The sequence below is a fragment of the Brassica oleracea genome, chromosome C1 (genome assembly GCF_000695525.1).
Source record: "Brassica oleracea var. oleracea cultivar TO1000 chromosome C1, BOL, whole genome shotgun sequence".
Classification (NCBI taxonomy): Eukaryota; Viridiplantae; Streptophyta; class Magnoliopsida; order Brassicales; family Brassicaceae; genus Brassica; species Brassica oleracea.
In genome coordinates, this window is record NC_027748.1 from 5,720,888 (window position 1) to 5,745,126 (window position 24,239).

Below are 24,239 nucleotides of genomic sequence, written 5' to 3' on the forward strand. Positions count from 1 at the left end.
TACAAAATTCAAAATTTGTTTATTACAATTAATATTTTACCATTAGATATATTAAAATAATATTCTAGATCGATATTCAATTGTTAGTTTTCAACTATTACACGTGAAAAATATTATTAAGTACGTTTTTTTTTTGAAAATGGGGTTTTATATTTTAAGTAGGTTATTGGAGTACTTTTTCTTTTCGTGAATTTATTCGAGATGAGATTCCAATCTTTTAAACTAAGATAATTTATGTTCTATACATAATTATATTTTTTTTACAAAACTCTAAAATTCGGACTTGATTCTTCATATTTTATTAGTTAATTGTGGTACATATAATAGAAATACTTACTTTAAACTAAAAATATAAAAAAAAATCAAATTTAAAGCTTAATATTAGTGCGGAGAAATGATCTAGTGATGTTCTAATAGCTTAATATTAGTGTTTAATATATTGGCGGCTGTTATGGAAGCGTCGTATTGCAAACGGGGGAGGCGCAGAATTTGTTGACTTTAATATCATTATGAGTCCCGCTGTCACTATGCATGCACAGTAACTTTACTTTTCATTTCTATATAAACGATCGTTTCGATCGTTTGTAAGATACACCATCCTTCTCCTTCTAATAACATATCCTCTCTTCTTATCAGTGTTATCTTCTTCGTACGGATATAAAATTTTGCCCTTATTTAAATTTCTGCGATATAATAAAATACCAGTTTTTTTATAACAGCGGCAATTTTTTTTGTTTGGTTTAAACTTTTAATAAAACTAAAGGTACAATATTAGTTAGTTAGGTGAACAAGGCCACAAGGGCCCAAATAAAACATCGATTCGGCCTTGTAAACTAGGAGATTTGGTTGCTGCTTATGACAAAAACGACGAAACAAACAAACAATGTTTAGGAAAGACAATCCACTCACGTTACTAATCTAAAGTACGTGTAACGCTTTGATCTTATCTCTGACAAATAAAAAGCACAGATCTTTATCTGATTTTGGGAGAAACTTTGTTAAAAGCTATGGCGAAGAAGATTGGAGTGACGATGGAAGTCGGAAACGATGGTGTTGCTGTGATCACCATTTCGAATCCTCCTGTTAACTCTCTGGCCAGCCCAAGTATTAAAAAGCTCCTTACTTTTGATCTCATTCACTATGTTTCTTCGTTAGCTGATTTTTGTGGGATCTTTTTCAGTTATTTCTGGGTTGAAGGAGAAGTTTCAAGACGCGAATCAGAGGAGCGATATCAAGGCCATCGTCTTGACAGGTAGATTTCTTTTTTGTTCGAATCATGTATCGATCTTAGCGTTGGTAAAAAATTGTGAATTGTGTAAGAAGAGTTTGAAAGTTGAATCCTTTTTTCGGTTTGGTTAAGGTCGTTGAATGTATTCTGATCATTTCAGGCAACGGTGGAAGGTTCTCGGGTGGTTTCGACATCAATGTTTTCCAGCAAGTTCATAAGACTGGTACACAAGTTTCTTCTGTTGTTAAGTTTTTTTTATAGTGAAAGCATATTGTGTCCTGTGTTGTTGACAATATCGTTTCTTGGGCAGGGGATATATCACTTATGCCTGAAGTATCCATTGATCTTGTGTGCAACCTTATGGAAGGTATCTAGCTTAGCCTTCTTTTTGTTTTGAAGGATCTCAATATGATAGCTTGCAATTGTTACACGATGTGATATTGATACTGTTTTCTTGTTATCAAAGACTCTAGGAAGCCGCTTGTTGCTGCAGTTGAAGGATTAGCTCTTGGTGGTGGTTTAGAATTGGCTATGGTAAGACTTTTCAAGTTTAAAGTATCTTTTTGTTGTTGTTGTTGTTGTGTTGATTATTGTATCACTCGTAATTCTTTAGGCGTGTCATGCTCGAGTTGCTGCCCCGAAAGCTCAGCTAGGCTTACCAGAGCTGACACTTGGAGTTATTCCAGGTTTTGGAGGTACGGATTTGTTTGTTCAGCTTGACTCTTCTTTTAAAGCTGACAAAGACAGTTTTGTTTATCAATGGATACCTTTCAATAGTGTTTGGTGAATAACCAAGCTAATTGTGTCTATGAAGGAACACAACGTCTTCCAAGATTAGTAGGCCTTGCAAAAGCAACTGATATGATCCTGGTATAAATGGCATTTTTTTGCAGTTACCAACAGTTTAATTACCAAAATCTGATTTGTTTGGCTGAGAAGTTTGTTACTTTTGCAGCTTTCCAAGTCGATATCGTCAGAGGAGGGGCAGAAGTTCGGTCTCGTTGATGCTCTGGTGCCGTCTGGAGAATTGTTGAGCACTTCCAGAAAGTGGGCTCTTGACATTGCACTTGGACGTAAACCCTTTTTGCGTTCACTGCACAGGACCGACAAGATTGGTTCTTTATCTGAAGCTCGTGCTATACTGAAGGATACTAGACAGCTAGCCAAGAAGATAGCTCCTAATATGCCTCAGCACCATGCTTGCATTGATGTCATTGAAGAAGGAATCGTCCATGGAGGATATAGTGGCGTTCTCAAGGTGACATTGACCCTGTCTTCTGGTTTCCTTAATTTGTTTAATAGCTTTGTGTTTTGTTAATAACTCCTTGATTCACTATGCAGGAAGCAGAAGTTTTCAAGCAGTTAGTAATGTCAGACACTGCAAAGGCTCTTGTTCATGTTTTCTTCGCACAGCGTGCAACATCAAAGGTGAGATTGGCCAAACCCTTTTAGTCCTCCTAAAGCTATAGTTTCATTAGGATTAAACTGCACTGCGTTTGTTGCTCCTAGTACTTCTTGTTTCCACGCCTGAGCATATTTTAAAACACTTTTCAGGTGCCTAATGTAACTGACGTTGGATTGAAACCGAGACCGATGAAGAAAGTTGCAGTTATTGGTGGAGGTCTGATGGGTTCTGGCATCGCCACCGCTCTACTTCTAAGCAATACAAGAGTTGTGCTCAAAGAAATTAATCCAGATTACCTCCAGAAAGGACTAAAATCAGTTGAAGGTTCTTATCTTATCCAGAACATATCCAGTTACTATATAATAAAAGTATATATCTTGGTATTATAAGAAGTTAGAAAGGTGTATAAACGCCTCAGTGAGTTGTTTTGAGCCAAAAGAAGCATACATAGCATATGATGGAGTAATAGACTATAAGGTTATCACTGTTCCTGTTTACAGTAGATGCAATAAAGATTTTTTTCTTGTGACAGCAAATCTCAAAAGCTTGGTATCTAGGGGAAAACTGACACAAGACAAAGCAGGAAAGGCCCTCTCGTTGCTCAAGGGGGTACTCGATTACTCAGAGTTCAAAGATGTGGACATGGTTATAGAGGTATGCCTTACTCTTTATCTCCCTTCTCTTTGGTTTCAAGTATAATCAAATCTAGTTAGTGAATAAAATTTTCCTCTTGACTATAAGGTGTTGCTTCTGGTGTCATTTTTCAGGCAGTGATTGAAAACATTCAGTTGAAACAAAAGATATTCAAAGAAATCGAAGAGGTCTGTCCACCACATTGCATCTTGGCGAGCAACACATCTACTATCGACCTCAGCGTAATTGGAGAAAAAACTAACTCAAAAGATCGCATAGTTGGTGCACATTTCTTCAGGTGCATATTCAATGTCACAAAGATTTTTCTACTTTTTTGTATTTTTAATGTAACTAACAAAGGTTTGTCTGTTTTATACAGCCCGGCACATATCATGACTCTTCTTGAGATTGTTCGTACAGAGAATACTTCTGCTCAGGTGATCCTGGATCTCATGTCGCTTGGAAAGGCCATAAAGAAAGTTCCAGTGGTGGTTGGAAACTGCATAGGTTTTGCAGTGAACAGGACATTCTTTCCGTATACACAAGGTGCTCATATGTTGGTCAATCTAGGTGTTGACTTGTTCAGAGTCGACAGGGTTATCACCTCTTTTGGCTTGCCACTGGGTCCTTTCCAGTAAATCTCTCCCTCCTTCCTTATTTCGTTACCTACCGCTTTTTGAATGTGTGTAGAGAGCTTTACTCTTTATGGGATGACTTACTTCTCAGGCTAGGTGATCTGGCTGGACATGGGATTGGAATGGCAGTTAAGGAGATATATGCCAAGGCCTATGGTGACCGCATGTTCAGATCTCCACTGACCGAGCTTCTGGTTAAGAGCGGGCGAAATGGTATGTCATTTGCTCTTGCCTTTGAAAACTTCTCATCTGCCCACTTTTAACGTTTTGCTGCTTCAGGCAAAATCAACGGGAGAGGATACTATATTTATGAGAAGGGAAGCAAACCAAAACCTGATCCATCAGTGCTTTCAGTTGTTGAGGAATCGAGGAAACTTACCAATATCATGCCTGGTGGGAAGGTATGAACAAAAATTATGTTTTACGAAATATAAGTAGTAGTATTATTTGGTAGTTTTCAAAAGTTAATAAAGCCTCCTTGTCTTTCTTTTGCAGCCTATATCAGTAGCTGATAAAGAGATTGTTGAGATGATCTTGTTCCCTGTGGTTAACGAGGCGTGCCGTGTCCTGGATGAAGGAGTTGTGATCCGAGCCTCAGACTTGGACGTTGCCTCTGTCCTTGGAATGAGTTTTCCTTCTTACCGGTAAGAATTTTAATGTAATTCAGAAAAGAAAAATTATGCTCTGTTTGCACTTAAAGTTGAAGTATCCCATCTTTATCATCTCGTTGAGTCTCTTTGGTCATTTGCTAACAAGTCAATAAGCAAGGTTTTTTCTTTGTTTTTGTCTGTCACTAAAAAGTTGGTGATGATCATTTCTCTTTTGTGTTTTGGTTCCTTGTTGCAGCGGAGGAATTATTTTCTGGGCAGACACGGTTGGACCGAAGTACATATATGAAAGGCTCAAGAGATTGTCCGAGACTTATGGAGGCTTTTTCAAACCTTCGAGGTATCTGGAGGAAAGGGCAATGAATGGAATGCGTCTGGTAAAGTCTCTCTCAACTTTCTTTTACATTTTATGATATCACAAGAGAACACAGTTCCCCAACTAAGTTGCCTATTAACAAATAGCTTGACAAGGTGAACATGGATTAAACCCCCCCCCCAAGCAGAGTTATAGATATAATATCTTGAGACTAAGTTTAGCATTGACCCATGTAGATTTGTTTTTGTAATTTGGTTCGCTAAGTCTGCAAAGACGATCGTGTAGTATGGTTATAGCCTACTTAGAGCTATGAAATAAATGTTTCCAAGCTTATGAATGCAGTACTAGTCCGGCTATCATCAGTTTATTCATTTTTTCCCCATTCTTTTTTCCCTGATTCATGATGGAACTCTGGTTTTTTACTGCAGAGTGAACCTAAGGCGTCATCGAGGTCTCGAATGTGAATGCACAAGAAGGGAGCTTAAAAGTAATCGTCAAATAAACGTTTGAAATAAGTTTATGGAGAGGTTGAAAGTGTTAATCGCTAAATGAGAGAATAAATCAGTTTCTCTCTTTACTTCAAAGCAACGGTTACTAAGCTGTTTTGTTTTAAACACTTGCTTATTATGTTCTTAATAAAATGCTTGTAGCGACTCCATTCTCATGTATGTGTTCCAATGGTTAAATAATTTTCGTCAAACAGAATAATATATCATTTACATCTTTTGTAAAATTGGGGATTTTATTATATGTTACTCTCTAATGTTACATAAGTTGAAAAGAGAACATCATAACCAGACATGAGAAACAAAGGATGCCTCAGCAACTAAAACAATCAATAGAAAAAAAAGTTAACAGAAAACTAACAAGTAATAATAATAAATAACTCGTGTAGTAAAGAAACAAAGCTCTCTCCAAAATCTGGAAGAGGCTTTTAAAGAGGAGACAAGAAAAACTATGGTAACATTACCTCGTAAAGTGAGGCAGGTGGTGAGGAAGCTTGTTGTTTATGTTCTCTCTGGTAAGTTATTTTTGTCCTAAGCAGAGTCTTTCTTCTCCGGCAAAGCTGGAGGTTTATGAGGATGCTGAGTGGTTGATGTATTTGTTGTGGTCGTTGGCTGCAACGGCTGTGGTTTGGTGAGTGTAGGTTGAGCAGTGGTTGGTGGCTGTGGTATTTGCTGAATCCCATTCTCGGTTTTCACCGTTGCGCTTGCGGTTGGGGGTGGCTGTATATGTCTTCTTGCTAAATATGAACACTTTGATTCTGCAAACCAACAAACTTAACTAAACATTAGAGAAGAAACTTTCTCGCTGAGTTGTGTGTGAAGGACTAGAAACAAGCAACAACAGTACCTTTTATTTCTGCGTAAGAGATAAGTCGACTAAGGCAATCTCTGAACTTGGTTAACACCACCCTCTCCTTCTCTGCGTAAATCTCTGACTTCTCCTGTGAGTTTGTTCCGCAGCCACCAGGGTCCACTGAACCATTAGGTTCAGCTGCTCCTACCATGAAGATAGTGTCTTGCTCATCACACATCAAAGCCAGAGTTGCTGGAGATAGTGGCTTTCCTTTAGAGGCATCTGAATTGGAACCCTCTGGTTCAGACTTATCAGCTTGGTTTCCATCAGCTGCAACCATCTCAACATCTTTATTCCCTTGGGAGTTATCTTGAGCAGAAGAAGCTAAACAAGTTTCTGTTTCATTTCTTTTATCTAAGAACAAAAATAAAGGAAGGTCAATGAATAATACACAGAGAGAGAGAGGTGAAACGTCAGCAATAAAGAGTCTTTCACTCAAAGTTAAACCTGTTAATGTCTTTGCTGCTTCTCCAGCTACAGCCACCAACACAGAGCAAAGCGCTTTCACATCCTGAGGTTGGATTATATCTGCTAAGAGAGACCTTCAAAAAAATATACAGCATAAACTTCAGTTCTATGCAGCTCTTTGGATCAAATAGATAACTTGAGAACAGCAGAAATTTCACCTATATACAAACTTTGATGGAGCTGCCGATGAAGTGCCACCAGGCCTAGAAACAGTTGCTGGAGATGTACCTGAGGTTGGGCCACTACTTCTTCCATTATTTGCCTAAACACCAGTAACAAGATTGCACTTCATTAAGCAAAGGATATAAAAAACATATATAGATGAAATTGGGAACTTGCAAAACCTGTTGAAACTGGCCAAGTCGATGAGAAGATGAATCTTTGGTTGCTTGGTTGAAAGAGATATCTTGACCTTTCCTTCTCTTAGGTGCTGGGGAAGGAGCAAAGCCAGAGGAGCCAACAGCTCCAGTAATGGCTGCGTTTGCCGCTTGTTGGAGATAAGCCATGTTGTTGGCATGTTCACCGTGAAACAGAGCTTGTCTCTCTTCACTTCCGTCAAAGTTTTTGCAATCCAAGCATCGGCAGTTCTCGGAGCAAAGAATGTTGGCTTGAAAGCACTCGCAATACTTCTTAAGGCATCCTGATTTCTTGCAGTGGCATCCTTTGTTATGTTTCCCTAACAACACAACTTCACCAATCTCCTCCTGCAAAAGACACATCAACAGTCTAAGCATTCTCACTATGTAAGTGATTTTATTTATCAGTAACGTTGTTAATCCTCAAAGAACGTACCCTTTTATCCCTAACACCATGTGGACTGCTAGCAATTTTCGGCCTGAAAGCATTTGGATTCCGCTCCAGAGTTGCTTCAACAGCATCTCGTCTTGCAGGTTCGTTATCAACGTTGTTGAAACAATTGACACAGTTACAACCATCACAATATGTTCCGGACGCAAAGCATTCACAGTACCTGAAAAGGTACATGTAAGTTTATGGAAGCACAAAAGTTAAAGCCTAACCAGAATCTATAATTCGTAACTCAACAATTAACGGCAGATAAAGGGAAACAATTTAATCACACTAACATGTCTCCCCGAACTTGAAAAGAAGAGGTTACTCACACAGCTCACAAATAAACAACAAACATAACAAGTTTGTCAATCTCTAAAGATGAATGGGAAGAAGACATACAGTTTCAAGCAGCGGGAGTGTTTACAGTTACACTGCTTCTTCTTTTGAGGGGTTCCATCTCTACCTTCCACAATAGGCCTCGGTCTAGATATCGGAGATTCCGGCTTTCTGCCAAAAAAAAAAAAAAAAAGAAGAAAAGGTTGAAAATTTCGAAAATCATTGAAAGGTGAATAAGAAGAGTGTACTAAGAAAGCTTTAATCATTGGATATGTTAAAGATTCCAAAGGTTGAAGATTTAAATCAAATTTCTGCAAATTCAATCACTAAAAGTTTGGATTTTTCACAAAAATCAAACTTCTGCAAATCCAATCGTATGAATTTTTCTTCACAAAATTTTCAAAAAATAGCTCAATTAGATAAAACTTACGGATGCCTAATTGGCGCGTTAAGGATTGGTGACTGTGACGGCGGGTTAGTCACCGTCGGTCGTACCACCGGATGAAGCCGCGACGCCATCGTCGTAATCGGTGAAGAAGAAACGGAGGAAGTGACGATTGTCTTAACCGCCGTAGCAACGACAGTAGGAGACAGTGAATGTTCAGCGGAGCCACCAGTGAAGTCGAGTTGCCTCGCTGGCGTCTTCGCCGGGAAACCAGACTCATCAGTTACACCTTCCTTTTTTGGCGGGAATCCTCCTCCTCCTCCTCCTCCTCCGCCGCCTTCTTCACCCATCTCCAAAATTTTCGAATCTCCAAAGGAACCCAGAAAGTTTCCTTTTCTAAAAAATTGACACAGATCAGCTCAAAGTAACACGCGGAGAAAACCCAGATCGGTATCCCCCCACGACGGAGCGCGAAAAAGGAATCAGAACCGATTCGGCGGCGGCTGTTAAAAGCTCGGGACTTTGAATTTGATCCGCGTATAGAGAGGGTGAAAGTGATAAGCTTCGACAGAGAGAGAGATGGGGGAGAATTAGGGTTTTTAGTTCACGAAGACGATGACGACGAAGCAGAAGAAGGAAAAGCCCTCAAGGAAGGATACTTTCGGTTTTGTGTACTTCCTTCTTCTTCTTCTTCTTCCACACAGCATCTCTCCTCCCTCTTTCTAACATGTTTTGAAATTTCAATTTTCTTAAATTATATTCGACGGTTAGATTTGCGCGGCGTTTTGATCGTACGGTTTGTGTTATATTCCGTGATCCAACGATTTGAATTCATAAAAGCTTTATGTTTCGCCCTCTCTCCACCGTTCGATCGCCTCTGAATAAAAAATTTGATCTAAAAGACCTTTACAATGTGCGTGTTTTAGATACCCACCAATTGTGAACCGACACGTAGGCAGACTAGTCGTCGTCACTCTTACCGTCGAGTTTTGGAAGTAGGAAAAAGAAGAGTATTTTGATTCCTTTCCGGAACTTTCTTTTCTTTTTTTTTGCATAAAGTGCACAAAAATTCGCTAAACATTCAAATTTAGCACAAAAGAATCTAAGGTGTAATACAAAGGTCGCTTTGATTTTCAGGGAAAATTTTCGACTGTCTAAACCATCCACGTTCCCCAAGACATACACACTGTTCTGGTATCAGTAAGCGTTTCTCATCCTGTCTCTGTCGCCACCACGCTGATCGTCTCTCCCTCCTCTCTCTAAGTAACTATCACGGCGGTAATCTCTTAGCGGTGGTGGAGGGTTGTCTCTCATTGGCGGCGACCTGCTCCTCTCTCTTGAATGTCGTCCCCATCCGCCACCACGCGGTGGACTGAGAGGTGGTCGTCTCTCATAGTGAGGTTCCGGGACCCAGTCAGATGCTAATCTTCTGTTAGGAGGATACTCGAGGTTTGAGTAACGCAGACGGTCTCCTCCTTCTCTGTCTCTTTCTCTCCATGTGGGATGGTCAAGTCTTGGCGGCGGGTAGTCTCTGGGGTAGCCACGTGGAGGAGACCTGTAGCCATTGAAGTCTCTTCTTGGGGAGAGATTCACGGGAGGAAGAAGACGAGGCGGTGGAGGAGTATTGGCAGGTGCATAGCGACGCCTCTTGCACTTGAAACACACTTCTCGTCTGGCAAAGTTCAAGTTACCGCATCTGTATCCATAACAAAAACAAAAATAAACATACAAATGAAATCTATAAACTTCGGTAGATTAAAGATAATAAACAAACAAATCAAGAGTTCTTATTCATAGCCAAGGAGTAAGGATACTTACAGTGGATCTAGACAGTACCAATCTCCATCTCTTGGTTGCACTTTTGGGTAATTGTTGTTTCTGCCAATGCCATCGCTTTTGAAAGGGCGGCCATGAGCAGGTTCAGGCCCATCAAAGCGACGACCAACTCTAGCATGGGGCGGTGAATAGTCTCTGTATCTCCCAGATGATTCTCTTCTGCTGCTGAAATCTCGGCCACCACGAAGTGGAACTCCTGAATGATTCAGATCCGAGCCGTGTCGGTGGTGATCTTCAAATGGACGACGGGGTGGTGGTGAGCTAGAACTTGCACGAGTTCTATGCCCTACACACACACACAAAAAGAAGAAGCCAGGGTAAGCACAATAGAAAACAGTGAAGTGCTGACAATGTGAAATGACAAGGCCGTTGGTGGCTCAATACCAGTCTTTGACCGCCAAACATTAAGTGTTTACACCGAACAAACCATACAAGAGAAAAGGGAATTGTTGTTAAGAAATCTGAAGCAGTGTTAAGAAATCTCAAGAACACGTCAAGTGTAACTGAACTCTTAGCTATTACACAGCCAATAAAGAACTCGCAATTCATAAATCGAAACCATAACCGATAAAGAGAACTGGACTGGGATGTAATTAACTGTGGAAGAGATACGAACCATTGTCACTCTTATGACGATCGGAGCGAGCAAATGAGGGACGGTCACGAGAGTCATCTCCGGCGACGGCGTGGCGGTCGCCTTCTCCGTCGTTGCTACCGGAAGGACGCACGACGAGACTGCTGATGTGAGGCGGGTGATGCTGCGGCGTCTGATCCTCTCTTACACTCGACCCCATTTTCTCTCCGATTCACAAGGCCTGCTGAAATCTCGATGTCCGTTTCCCCACCCCACAAAAAAAAACCCTAAGGGAGTGTAATAAGCTGTGTGGAAGGAAACTGTCGTTAATTTATCTTTTGACCTCTCAGCTTTTGTCTAATTTCTAAAACAACCCTTAAGTTTATTATTTAACATGATAGTCCAATAGACTGATAAGCTGATTCTTAACGTGTTATTTTCACATGATGAATACGCAGAAAAACTAGTCTTTGGTACGACGACTGAACCTGTAACTAAGAGTTTGATCATGTAATTTGGTCAACAGATAAGCAAAAAAACTGGATGACAACGAGGATTCGTAGCCTTATTATATCACTCATTGAACCATCATGAAAACTTATGGTGAACAAGAAAAGAGGGAGTTATTAGTACAAAATGGATAAACAGATAATACAACGCTTTTATAGCACTTTAGAGAGCTCAATGCTGGATTGTAAATGTAACCGTTTTCTATTCCAGAGACAACAACAATACACAACACAATCTTGACACAGCAGACGGATTCAGGATGATCAAGATTCTCAATCATGGCGCCAAGGCAAGTGCAATCCAATCCATCTGAAGAAACATCAAAGATAACACACAAAACTGAGAATCAATGAAGAAACAGAGTTATGAGAGAAGAAAGCAGCAAACGATTCCAAAAGCAACTTCAAAACACTGCAACCATTAAAGTTAGCAAGTTTCTTAGCTAGGCCTAGTAGTATGAAGAAGAAAGAGGCAAAGCTTTTGACTGCGTACCTTAAATGCCATTCAGGTTCAGGGGAACTCTATTGTAAATCCACTACTTGTAGGCTTCACATTCACAGGTCCAAAGCCATCTGAATCTGAATCCATTTCTCTGTAATCATTCCACTTCCTAGGAGAATCCTCCTCATCTGGTCCACTCATTGCCGGAGGCACATAGAGCTCTGAAACTGGTACCGGAAGAGGATCTTCCTTGAAATATTTATCACTCAACAACTCCACAGCAGTAGCTCTACTAGCTGGATCATAACAGATAAGCTTCTTGAGCAGCGCTATCACTTCCCCCGAATGGTTAGGAAGACATCCTTCTACACCAAGAGGAGACTCTACTTCAGCAAACGAGATCGACTTATAATCAGGAAGATCAACACAGCCTGGCCAAACCTCTTCGTTCAAGTTCCCCAGCACGTTGGTCACTCTGCTGATCTGATCAATATCCGAAACTCCAGGGAACAAAGGCTCCAGAGACAAGAGCTCCGCAAAGACGCAACCAAGCGACCACAGATCGATCTCCAACCCATACATTGTAGATCCGTAGAGAAGCTCCGGTGGTCTAAACCATCTGGTCCCCACGCAAGATGTCATCAAACCTTCTCCACCACCATCCAATCCCTCATCATAAGCAAAAGAGTTCGTCCCGAAATCATCATCCATTTCGCTAACAGTACACGTGGCAAGACAAGACGCTCCGTCTCCATCAGGCACGTTGGAGTCCTTATCAGTATCATCTCTCACAACTTGCTTAGCCTTGAGCTCTTCCACCTGCCGAAAGTACTCGTCTCTACTCAGTACTTCCTGTTCCTGACCTTCTGACCCTATCTGAGAGGAGTTCACATAATCAGGAATCACTTCTGGTGGCTCCCTGCTGGCTTCTCCTTCTCTCTCTTCCTGTTGGTTTTCATCTGTAGCGAGGTTATCAGACTCCATGAGTATCCTAGCCTGTAAACAAACCAAGCAGCCAAACACACACATTATTACAAACTTGATTCAAAGATCTAAACTTTACAATAAGGGTAAACTAAATTTGATTAAAAGATCGAAACTTTTTACAAATCACCTGACCAAAATCAGCAAGCTTGAGCACTCCATCATCACCAATCAACATATTCCCAGGCTTTAAATCTCTGTGAACGATCATATTCCGATGACAAGCATCGACGCCATTGAGAATCTGAACCATCCATCTCTTGATCTCCCCAACGGAGAATCCATCCCCTCCTCCTTCCCCTTTCTTCTTCCGCCTCTTGGCGTCTCGGATCACTGCGGATAGATCAGACCTGAGGAACTCGAGGACGATCACTGCGTTCTCGTCCTCACGCCAGAAGTACTCGTGCATTAGGACGACGTTGGGGGAGCCCTGGAGGATCGAGAGGGCGTCGATCTCCCGGAAGGCTGATTGGTAGTCGAAGATCTCCTTGAGAGCGACGGTGAGGCCGTCGGAGATGCGGCGAGCTCGGTACACGTCGGCGTAGGCTCCGGATCCGACTCGCTCGAAGATCTCGTACTTGGCGATTATCTCCGGCCGGGTGTGGATACTCCAACTGCTCGCCGGCTGTTTATCCATTACGGCGTCGTTTTTGAACAGATCCTTCCCCCCTTGTTTCCCGGTTTTTGACGATGATGATAACATATAACGCTAACGAATTTACCCAGAGTTGTAAATTACGAAAATACCCTCTGTAATTTTATTCCTTTGGTACTGATTTTTAACTAATTTACGATCTGCTTATGCTCTACTGTAATTACCTGTATTTATGAGCATTAGTTTATGGAGATAAAGCATGACATTTCAATTTTTGGATGGTAAAACCGTGGGGTTCGATGTTGGCTTAGTCCGGTTTGATGTCTACTCTTATTTGAGGGTGCTACAATCTATACATATATATATATACATAAACATGGCCTTCAAATGATGCAAACATTGTTAACAACAACACAAGAATATTTGTTGGATGCTATCTGCTATGCTACTATGTGCTTATAACATGCTTTTCATCTGTATTTGCTTAACTATGTCACCTGCTATGCTACTATGTGATTTAGTTAGATATATTAATGAGCATGTATAAGAACATTAGTTTATGGTGATGGACATTTCAATTTTTTGGATTGAGAAAGGAGTAGTGATTGGTTCGATATTGTTTTAGTCCGGTTTTAGTGTGCATCATTATTTGTGGTGTCATAGAGTAGTGTATCACCACAAATGATGACTCTACATGGCCTTCAAAATGATGCAAACAATGTTAACAACAACACATGAATATTACTGGAATCAGCAAAGTCTACACAACAAAACATCAAGAGAGAGAGAGAGAGAGAGAAAAAGCAGAGAAAGGAACTTCACATACAAATTAAGAGAACCAACAGTTCCCTTATCTTCCATAGTTGTAATTCTTCTGCCTACAACAATACCAATAAACCGACCAGAGAGAGAGAGAGAGAGACAATGTTGCTGGGACTTGTCACTTCACTTGTGTTATGTCCTAAGCTGTGGCGCAGCCTCCACAGACAATGCTCCTGCATATTTATAACTCTTGTTTGTAAGCTTTTTTTTTACTGTAACCTCTTCACATAGTGAAAATCATAAGAAGAAGATACAAAATAATTAAAAAAAAGGGCTTACGCAAAGGAGCAACCGGATCTTCTGTGTTTCTTCTTATTCCCAGTTACCTCTTTCCTCCATGGTGGCTGGAGAACCACTTTGATCGCTGTGTCAAACACTGCTTTCACATTCTACAACAAAAGACCAAGGCAAAGTTCAACAAAAAAAAGACTCTGATATTGTTTTTATTCACCAAAACATTCGCTTTCCGAGGAGAGCTTACCTGTTGAGTCTTGGAACTGCACTCGATGTAAGCAGCTGCACCGATTTGCTTCCTCAATTCCTCTCCCTGTCTCCACAAACAAAGTCCATAAGCTTGAGAAAACAAAAATCAATAAAGAGAGATTACGCAAATATACATACCTGAGTAGAGGTAATGACATTGGTATGATCAGCGAGGTATCCCTTATCATCACGAAGATCTTAAGGAACACCACAATGTAAAAAAGGTATCAGCAAAGAAAAAAAAACTCAAAAACAAAAAATAAAATTTGCATACAAAATTACTTACCTAGCTTTGTACCAACAAGAACTATGGGAACATTTGGAGCAAACCTACGAAGTTCAGGCATCCACTGTCCAAAAACAAAACAATCAGATTCAACATTCAACATTCACCAGAACTCACAATCAAACATATATTTTCAACGCAAGGGAGAAATAAATAAAAGACAAATACCTTCTTAAGTACATTCTCGTAACTGGCCTTGCTGATAAGAGAAAAGGCTAAGACGAAGATATCAGCTCCTCTGTAACTCAACGGCCTCAACCTACTGTAATCTTCTTGACCTAAACAACAACAGTTTCTGTGAGATTATTAAAGGGGGAGAGACTTATGCAATGTATTTTTTTAGGATCAAAATTATGAAACTTTGTTGGTTTTTTGTTTTGTTTTTTTTACCAGCAGTGTCCCATAGCCCCAGATTCACGATCTGTCCATCCACGGAGACATTGGCACTGAAGTTGTCGAACACAGTCGGTATATAATCCTGAACAAAACATCAAGAATCATGAGGAGACGTGACAATATAAACCCACAAATACACTAGATCTCTACCTAAAGAGTTCAAAGCTTAAACCTTTGAGAGACCCAAATGAAATCTCTGAAACCCAGCAAGAAAAATTAATAGCTTTACAATGGAAAAATGAAAAAGGAAACGAACTCTTACAGTGGGAAACTTGTTGCTAGTGTAAGAGATAAGCATACATGTCTTCCCCACAGCTCCGTCTCCGACAGTTACACATTTAATGAACTTTGAAGCACTCATTGTCTTACAAAGAACCAGAATTAAGACCCCAGAAGAAAATTAAAGAAGAAGAGTGCTGGAGAAGTGTGGAGATAAGCTTTACAAGAGTGTGTGAATTTCGATATGTTATTAGGGAGAAATGAATGTTTGTAGAGAGAGAGAAGAGGAGAGTTAAATGTGTCGGATTCTCAGGTCTCGTCCAAGTCAATAGTCTCTCTAAAAAGGGTCAAACTTTTATTGTCCCTCTCATTAAATTTCAAAAACTAAGCACAATTGAAAACTTATACTATTATATAAAAAAAGAAAATGATTTGAAATTAGTCCTGCGGTTTCTATAACCTTTCTGTCAAAAAAGTTTGGTATTATTATCAACGGTTGAGTTGAAACACGTATCGACCGTTGCGAGATACGACACAGTTTCGACCTTTTGTCCTCTTGTTGGTATACAGCTAAGTGTGTCTGTTTTTTTTTTCTCTTGGGAGTTTCACGTTTCTTCTCATGCACGAGTTTCTCTTGAGCCCTTCCATGGATTTTTCTTTTATATTTTAATCCTAACTCTTTTATTATTTATTTCTTTTATACAAGTGGAGTTTCAACTTTTTGTAAACCTCAGAATACTTCTTTTGTTCCCCCAACATTCAAATTCGAATATTCTTGGATCAAATGCTTCAGGCCTCATATGTATGTGGGCCAATTTTGAATGGAATCGTTGGGTTATACTTAGAAGTAGATTCATCAGGTTTAGTTATGTTGGTGGTCATGACTCATGTCCATAGATCAAAACAACAAGCCCATTCATTTACATGTTGCTTGATTATGTTTTTCTTCATAATCTACTATAGTTAAATTTGATGCATAGGATGATGAAGTTCTCAAAATATAGTTAATGGTCATTATGCTTTGCAATCTTTGGTGATAGCAGCGGTTAACACATAACCAATATTTTGTTTTTCCATTTCGTTCGGGACAAGCAACTCCAATGGTGAACACAATTTTTGACAATAGTTTAGAGAAAGCACAACACGAGCTACGGCATTGTCAACACAAGTCTAAAAGCATACACGAGAAACTAAAGTTATAGCATTTGCAAACAAGTTTTGGAAAATAGCAAAAGAACCGAGTTGGTTTCCTCTTCACTCTACTCATCATCATCCTCGACGTCTTCAATATCATCAAACTCAGAATCATTCCCAGACTCACTCTCTGAATCACTCAGCACATACTTCATCTGCTTCCTGTTAGCTCTTTTTGGCCTCGATGAGGTTCCAACCGCCACAGTCTCGGTACTCTCCTCCTCTCCTTCCTTGTTAGCCAACCTCCCCAACACCGAACTACTCTTCTTGTTGAACGGGGAAGATCTCATCTTCCTCACTTTCTTCTCCGGTGACACAGTAACAACCTCCGCAGCTGGCTGCTTCTTGCTCGCCGCTGGTCCACGCTTCCTCGGAGCTGCCGGTGGTTTCACGGCTTTACTCGCAGCCGCTGGTTTCCTTCCTCCTTTTGCTGGTGCAGCAACCTCAACCACCACGTCGTCTTCATCGTCATCCAAAGAGATTGCCGCTTCTGTTGATAAACCAGCATAAAAAACGTATTTAACTTCATGATCATTCAATTGTGGTCTGTTTCTCAAAAATGTTATTATGAACTTACTGCTTGGATTCTCAGAGGTGGAGCCGAAATTGTATTGAGCAAGCCTTTGTGCTAGATCCATCATCTCATCATCATCAGCCTTTACATCGGCAGCAGGCGCCTTCTTTTTGGCTCCTTGTCTACCTTTCGGCTTGGCCACTTCCACTACGCTGTCACCTTCACCAATCAATAAAAAGGTTTCCAAATATATACGTCAATCAGATCCATACAAGAAAATGTTTCCAAATACTATGATGATTCACTGAGTTTTAGTACAGGACATACCTATCTCCATTGCAGAACTGGAAGCCGCCTTTGTTGTTTTCTTTGGTGCCTGTTTCCTTGGCGCTGCTGTTTTACCACCCTTTAGTGGTACTCCAGCCTTGTTCCTGAGCTTCTGTTGTGCTTTCTCTATCTCTTTTTCGGCTTCAACATCTTTCTGATCAAGTTTCTGAAAAAAAAATGGAATAAAATATTGCATAAACGACTAAGTGGCAATTTTGTAAAAGCAAATATACAGGGTTTAGGGTTGTGAATGCTTACATCAAGTTCTGCATCAAGAGACTCTAGGTCTCTGAACCAGAGAGATCTTGGTGTGGCCTTCTTCATCTCTTCGACTGCTTTCTCCATTTTATCTCTCTCCCCACATAACTCCTGCACTTTCTCTAGAGTCAACGTAGCTATAGCTAGTGACAACAGGTAGTCATACTCTGAACCAGATATAAACGTTGAGCGTGAACCAGGAACGGCCAAGGTTTCTTCAGATTCTTCTTCAGCTGAATCCGTTGCTCCAGCAACCGCGGCTTCAACAGGCTTGGCCTTCTTGGGGAATGGTGTGAACCCTTTCTGTCTCAACTCCTGGACAAGATCAGACTTCTTCCTGTTGTTCACTATGATTTCTCCACTGACAACTCCATGAATAAACTTCACTTTGTTCTCTAGTTTCAAGAGCTCAAGTTCCAGATTCTCCAGGATAACTCTCTGCATACATAACAGACAGTTAACGTGTTAAGCCACTACCTCAATTGCTGAAAACCTTTAAAGACTGATCGAATTATAAGATGTACAAACCTTTCTCTTCTCATAATATTGGAGCCTGAGTTGGAAGAACTCTTCAAGGACTGCAAGGTTGTATTAAACGTTAGTGTCTCTTATGAAGACCAAAAACAGACTGAACAATTTGGATCTGATTCTTACTTTGTTCTGGAGTCGCGTATTTCTTAATCAAATTGTTTTCATCAAATAGATGCATATTTGTTGTAGCGATTGTCGTGGTAAGTTTGAGCATCTTCAAAATGCCCTCTTGCCGAGCCATCATCATGTTCTCCTCGCTAAGATGAAGCTCAAAATCCACAGACCTATCATCATTGTACGCCTTAACGCTCTGCAGAAATAAGAAGAATGAGTAAATAACAAGCATCTAAGAATATGATCGTTTTCTGATCTTAGGCTTTTACCTGAAAATAGGGGGTGTTATTATTTGTCTTCAAAGCCTCCAGGAACTGCTTATAATCTTCGCTCCACCTTCTGATTGGTAGCTCCGTAACACGGATAGTTGTTTCGCCAATCTCCTCATATACACCAGTGATAGTGTAGGTAGACCCGCCTTCCTTGGACGCAGTTTTCTCAATTGTTCCTTTAAAATTCCTATACCAAGGATCCATAGCCACCATACTTTCACCATTAAGTAGCCGCCTTATGTTGGCAACAATATCTCTTGGGTTGTAGTTAGGTATGAATGTACTCCACCCGGTTCCAATTCCTTCACAACCATTGACAAGCACAGTTGGAATGATGGGCATGTACCTAACAAGGAATAACATATCAAGTTAGTCTCTGCAAAAAAAAAAAAACGTGTGTACTGAAGAGAGTAAGGAGGACTTTGTCATCCCAACGAATTACCAAGTTGGCTCTATCTTCTGCCCATCTTCATTCAAGTAATTAAGGAGGACATCATCATCCTTGGGAAACAACACCCTTGTTGCTGAAGAGAGCTTAGTGAAAATGTATCTTGGGCTTGCTGCATCTTTTCCACCCTACCACAATCAATGTACAAGATGAGTATGGACATCGAGATAAAAAGAACAGTTTCAATGTCTATACTTACCATGTTCCGTGTGCCATATTGACCAATTGGTTGAAGCAGGTTTATGTTGTTGCTGCCAACATAATCCTGCGCCATGCCAATGATCGTACTGGCAAGACTCTGCTCGCCGTGATGATATGCCGAGTGCTCAGATACATAACCAGAGAACTGGGCAACCTTGGCCTCCTTTGTGAAATTCCTTTTAAACGAACAAAAAAGTATCTTTCTCTGGCCTGGTTTGAGCCCATCCACCATGGAAGGAATTGACCTTTGAAGATCCGCCATGGAGAATAAGATAAGTTCTTTGTTTACGAAATCACTGAAGGAAATTTTCTGTTGCTTCTGATCAAGATGAGTGCCAGGCTGAAAAAATAAACCGACATCAGAACATGCAGAAATAATGAGCAAAGAACAAATATTTAAGGTACTTAATTGTCCTGCATACCTCAAAATGTGAAAGCCAGTTCTTTCGAGCTTCAATTTTTTTTTTACTAAATGCAAGTTCAATCGCTTCTCCATCTTGTTCATCCTCCCAAACAAAATCCTTTTGGTGAACATCAAGGTTTCCAAAGTACTCTTTGCCCTCCTTAGACGTACTTGTTCCCAACCCCTAGAAAAACACAGTGACAGTTCATAAACAAAGAACATGAGACGTTTACAAGAGTACTAACTTAATAGTTATAACAGAACGCAAACCTTGTAGTATTTAATAGTCCAACCGGTTGCATTACCACTCAGATTTTCTTTCCAGCTTTCATACTCAGGCATGGAGTAAAATGACAGAACTTCATTCTTGCGCGTTGCCTGAGTACAATGTATTAATTTGCAGTTGTTAAAATTCATTCCCAAGCACTAAGATATTATACAAGGAAGAATTTATATTTACCTTCACAATGGGGGTGATAAACTCAACTAGGAACGATGGAACCTTCAGTAATGTTGGCCAAAAAGAGTGGATGAAGTTGATTAAGAGACCCTTTATATGGGAACCATCGTGATCCTGAACAAGGTGGACAGAGAAAAGTTCGTTAAATGAGCATATAAAGAGACGCACACATATATGTAGCATATGCGCTGAATGCAGAGACAGATAAGAATACCTGATCTGTCATGATCATCATATGCCCATATCTCAGTGAGTTAACGTTTTCATACACCATATTTTGCTTAAGTCCAAGGATCTTCTTGATATTCTCAATTTCCTTATTGTTAGTGATCTGAGTGGTGGTGGCTTCCCTGACATTCAACAACTTTCCTCGGAGAGGGAACACTCCGTAATAGTCACGTCCCACAACAGCCATCCCCGCCATCTAAACATAATGAGTGTTAGGTGTCTGTTGGGGTAAAACAATATAAGTAGCTGACAAGAGATCAAAAACCACTTACCGCTAAAGCCTTAGCTGAGTCTCCTTCGGTCAGAATCAACGTACAGCGTTGGGATTCCTTTCCCCCAGCTTTGTTAGCGTCCTCCAACTTCTCAACCTGAACCCTGTCAGTCTTAGTTCCATCGCTTTTCTTAAGATCTTTACTCTGCTTAAAAGTTGCCCATGAAAGCAGATTTTCCACTACTCCAGATTTAGCCACTGGACATAAAATGAAACAGAAGCAAATTTTAAGCACTCTTCAAGAAACCGAATACATTAGTGACCCAACAAGAAAAAAAGAAGCACAACAAACCTTTCTTCAAAATATCTTCTGAAAGCTCGCATTTAGACCCGAAACTGCTCTGACGAAGGGTCAATGTTTCTTTGGTTTGCGAATCAAAAGCAGGATTGTCAATCAAGGAGTTGACAAATACCCACAGATGGTTCTTAACATTGTGAGCCTTGACGTTAGCGGTTTTGTTCTTCTTGTTCACAATACCAACAATGTAGTTCGTGATCTGACTGGTCACATAGTCCACATGCGTCCCACCCTTGATCGTAGCAATAGAGTTCACAAAACTGACCTGAAAGAACACAAGAAAACATTGTTAAAACTTCTACTCAGTCTTCGCGAGATGAGAGTGAGGGTAGTATCCAGCCAAATCCATACCTGTTGAAACTGTCCTTCACTAATGCTCACACAAACCTCCCATCTGTCATTAACTTTCTCGACCATCCTAATGACAACACAAAAACCAAATGACAAAATTCAATTCCGAGACACAATCTCCCAATCACTTGCATAGTACAAAGAAAGAACACAAACCTTGGGAGAGGCTCAGTCGTTGACTTGTTGGCTGCAGTCAGGTACAGATCAACATAATCAGTGAACGATTTGATTGGAATCCGTTTACCATTCAGCTCCACCTTCACAGTCTTTCCCAAACACCCAGCAATATCAAAGACCCTTTTACTCATCAAAGCAACCACATCGTCTTCTAAATGAGTCATCCCGAACTTCCCCAAGTCGGGTTTGAACGAGACTTTGGTCCAGTTATCGCTCTTGTTGCACTTGGTTATAACCGGTTCAGACTTCTTCCCCATGTTGTTCTCAAACACCTACACATCACCACAAAATGTTAATCTAAAATGTATCAATCGATCACAGAATCATAAACCTAAATCAAGCAATGTCAAATCACATATGCAAATGAATCAGAATCGTACCTGCTTGTACTGCTTCTGCCTTTTGCCATCGGCTGTTTCGATCGTGAACTCCGTGGAGAAGATGTTCGTAAGCTTCGCTCCGTAACCGTTTCTCCCACCAGTAGTCTTCTTCTCGTTATCGTTGTAGTTACTGCTAGTCAACAGATGACCAAAGATCATCTCGGGAACATACACGCCTTCCTCCTGATGGATCTCGACGGGGACTCCATCACCACTGTTACAGACGCTGATCAGATTCCGCTCGACGTCGATCACCACTTTGACGGAATCCATCTTCGGATCTCGCTGCTTGTTGTCAGCCGCGTTCACCAGAATCTCGTCGAAGATCTTGTACAGGCCCGGGACGTAGGTGACGGGGCGATTGACCATCTCCTCGTTCTCGTACACCCAGAGAGTCTGCGTGTGCTTCTCGATGGATCCGATGTAGGTATCGGGACGGAGCAAGATGTGCTCGAGCTGAGATTTCTTCTGGTACATCTCCTCGATCGTCTTCCCGCCGCGAGAAGCCGCCTTCGCCTTCGCGACATTGACGTTGTTGCTGGATTGCAGGGGGAGTTTGGTAGCCATGGGGTGGGGTGAGGGGGGGATCGCGAGTTTCTGAGAGGGAAACTGTGTAGATCTGGAGGAATCGAGTGAGGATTGAAGAAGTCTTACGAGATTGGGCTCAGAGTTAGGGTTTTTTTCTGGAGAGCAGAGAGTGAAGTGAGAAGACGACCGATGGAAATATAGGAGAGTGTGAGATGATAAATAAATATTAGATGAAAGAGAGAGAGAGAGACAACGGTTGGGCAGATCAGAATTCGAAATTTGAATTTTGCGATAGGAGCGGGATAATTAGGGTTTTTCAAAAAGGATTCAACATCGTACGATGAAATCTGACGGCTGCAGAAGATTTCGAGATGAAAGAACCAAAAAAGAAAAAGAAAAAGGTAAAAAGATATTTTATGATAATTATTAATAGGGCCCAATTAAAGCCCATTGTTTTCAGAATACAACCATGACTCAGTTTAGCCCATATTGTGAAACAAAGCTAATATGTGTCATATATGGCCTTATTATGAGTCATATATTAGCTTAATATGTGTTATATTAACTTATATTTATACTAGAGAAAATTGGCTGGATATATATGAAATGGGTCAAAATTAGGTAAATACCCTAAACAGTAAAAAATAAAAATCGTTGTAGCTAATTGTGTTCAAACGGACGAGTTTACGCTTTTGTCAGTGCATACGTTGCATTGAAAGGATTAAAATAATGTTTTCCATAGATTTTATAGGATATGCTAGGTGACCGTATATTATAGGTCTGCACATGGGAAATTATAGCCACATTTTTTTTTTTTTTGTTAAAGATATTACCGATGTAAAAATAGCAGGGGTTAAGTCAAATCAAAGGGAAGATAACAAATTAACAAGAAACAATAATCAAATATCAAACTTATCATATACTGCTCTGAATAAATGAATCATGGTTTTTGGAGTGTGTATAGGTATATGGATCAAATTTTAGGGAAACGACAAATCCCCTGTATATTATTTGTGAATCACTAGGATGATTCTTAAAATTATTAGAAAAATATGTTGGTCCATCTAATTATATAATAAGCTTTTTATTAAACTAACTATAAATTCATTATTAATGTCATTTATTATTTCTTTAAATAAAGATTACGGAATTGTCTAATGTGGCTAAAAGATATATGACAATTAATAATTTTGAATAATAAAGATTTGATAAAAAAAATATTGTATCTTCTATCAAATTTGTTTAATTTTAAACTATTAAAATAATTTAAAAAAATCACAATAAATATATTATAAAAATTTAAATTTTTCTGTATATGTTATATTTTGAATTTTAAAAAACGACTATAAATTACTAAAACTGTTAAAAGTCTCACATTCAAATTTTTGTGATCCATGGTTTAAAATTTTTGTTATGACAAAATACAAATGATTAAAAAATCATATAAATAAAAGTCTAATTTAATTAATCATTAATATTTAAAATATATATGTGTATATATATCATTTTAAATTAAACTATAAACCATATTGAATAAATAAATATTTTAATTTTAAAATTTACTTTGAATAAATTTTTTTGATAAAAGTTTTGAACTAACATTGATAATTTTTTTTAAATTATAAATTACTAAAATTATTAATCTCACAATAAAAATTTTGTTATCGGTAATTTAAAGTTTTTGCTATTAAAGATACACATGATCAAAAAAACATATGAGTAGAAAACATCATTTAATAGACATTAATATTAAAAATATATTATGTATGTTAATATCATTTAAATTTAATTACATATCCTATCAAATTTTAAAAAAAATTATTTGGATTAATAAAATTGATTTTTACGTTCGCACCAATTTAATTATATATGTAATAGTTACTGATTTTTAGTTATTCAACATATATTTACTACTTCATAATACGTAATAACATATAATACATAAAATTATTTATATATATAATGTTTATTCC

General features: G+C 39.5%; 6 protein-coding genes across 6 annotated transcripts; 1 reads left to right on the forward strand and 5 right to left on the reverse strand.

Moving 5' to 3' along the window:
- The first annotated feature begins 844 nt into the window (after nt 1-844).
- LOC106304818 (peroxisomal fatty acid beta-oxidation multifunctional protein AIM1) lies at nt 845-5,525 on the forward strand. Its single transcript, XM_013741210.1, has 18 exons — nt 845-1,104; nt 1,181-1,252; nt 1,389-1,451; nt 1,539-1,595; nt 1,695-1,762; nt 1,842-1,923; nt 2,043-2,098; nt 2,184-2,486; nt 2,570-2,656; nt 2,783-2,957; nt 3,166-3,287; nt 3,401-3,564; nt 3,646-3,900; nt 3,993-4,114; nt 4,181-4,302; nt 4,397-4,545; nt 4,748-4,886; nt 5,254-5,525. The coding sequence occupies exons 1-18, from the start codon at nt 1,008-1,010 to the stop codon at nt 5,287-5,289; spliced, it is 2,169 nt and encodes a 722-aa protein (XP_013596664.1). The 5' UTR covers nt 845-1,007; the 3' UTR covers nt 5,290-5,525.
- A 32-nt stretch (nt 5,526-5,557) lies between these two features.
- On the reverse strand, nt 5,558-8,892 carry LOC106304829 (protein tesmin/TSO1-like CXC 5). The gene is made up of 8 exons (XM_013741219.1): nt 8,211-8,892; nt 7,844-7,951; nt 7,445-7,622; nt 6,997-7,356; nt 6,811-6,914; nt 6,632-6,726; nt 6,179-6,538; nt 5,558-6,089 (listed from the first exon to the last, which is right to left on the reverse strand). Exons 1-8 carry the CDS (start codon nt 8,513-8,515, stop codon nt 5,863-5,865), a joined length of 1,737 nt encoding a protein of 578 aa, XP_013596673.1. The 5' UTR covers nt 8,516-8,892; the 3' UTR covers nt 5,558-5,862.
- A 342-nt stretch (nt 8,893-9,234) lies between these two features.
- Nucleotides 9,235-10,856, reverse strand: LOC106304851. Its single transcript, XM_013741240.1, has 3 exons — nt 10,618-10,856; nt 9,984-10,287; nt 9,235-9,861 (listed from the first exon to the last, which is right to left on the reverse strand). Exons 1-3 carry the CDS (start codon nt 10,793-10,795, stop codon nt 9,363-9,365), a joined length of 981 nt encoding a protein of 326 aa, XP_013596694.1. The 5' UTR covers nt 10,796-10,856; the 3' UTR covers nt 9,235-9,362.
- A 299-nt stretch (nt 10,857-11,155) lies between these two features.
- LOC106304840 (cyclin-dependent kinase F-1) lies at nt 11,156-13,182 on the reverse strand. Its single transcript, XM_013741229.1, has 3 exons — nt 12,641-13,182; nt 11,578-12,522; nt 11,156-11,394 (listed from the first exon to the last, which is right to left on the reverse strand). Exons 1-2 carry the CDS (start codon nt 13,145-13,147, stop codon nt 11,596-11,598), a joined length of 1,434 nt encoding a protein of 477 aa, XP_013596683.1. The 5' UTR covers nt 13,148-13,182; the 3' UTR covers nt 11,156-11,394; nt 11,578-11,595.
- A 727-nt stretch (nt 13,183-13,909) lies between these two features.
- LOC106304860 (rac-like GTP-binding protein ARAC7) lies at nt 13,910-15,688 on the reverse strand. Its single transcript, XM_013741252.1, has 8 exons — nt 15,355-15,688; nt 15,087-15,174; nt 14,865-14,974; nt 14,697-14,760; nt 14,549-14,607; nt 14,409-14,474; nt 14,207-14,316; nt 13,910-14,100 (listed from the first exon to the last, which is right to left on the reverse strand). The coding sequence occupies exons 1-8, from the start codon at nt 15,451-15,453 to the stop codon at nt 14,067-14,069; spliced, it is 630 nt and encodes a 209-aa protein (XP_013596706.1). The 5' UTR covers nt 15,454-15,688; the 3' UTR covers nt 13,910-14,066.
- A 677-nt stretch (nt 15,689-16,365) lies between these two features.
- Nucleotides 16,366-22,476, reverse strand: LOC106308469 (DNA topoisomerase 2). The gene is made up of 18 exons (XM_013745636.1): nt 21,739-22,476; nt 21,338-21,630; nt 21,182-21,248; nt 20,825-21,095; nt 20,534-20,730; nt 20,248-20,457; nt 20,034-20,147; nt 19,844-19,951; nt 19,593-19,757; nt 19,169-19,510; nt 18,964-19,097; nt 18,519-18,867; nt 18,259-18,445; nt 18,133-18,182; nt 17,605-18,042; nt 17,347-17,512; nt 17,083-17,238; nt 16,366-16,995 (listed from the first exon to the last, which is right to left on the reverse strand). The coding sequence occupies exons 1-18, from the start codon at nt 22,303-22,305 to the stop codon at nt 16,571-16,573; spliced, it is 4,239 nt and encodes a 1,412-aa protein (XP_013601090.1). The 5' UTR covers nt 22,306-22,476; the 3' UTR covers nt 16,366-16,570.
- Between the last annotated feature and the right edge of the window lie 1,763 nt (nt 22,477-24,239).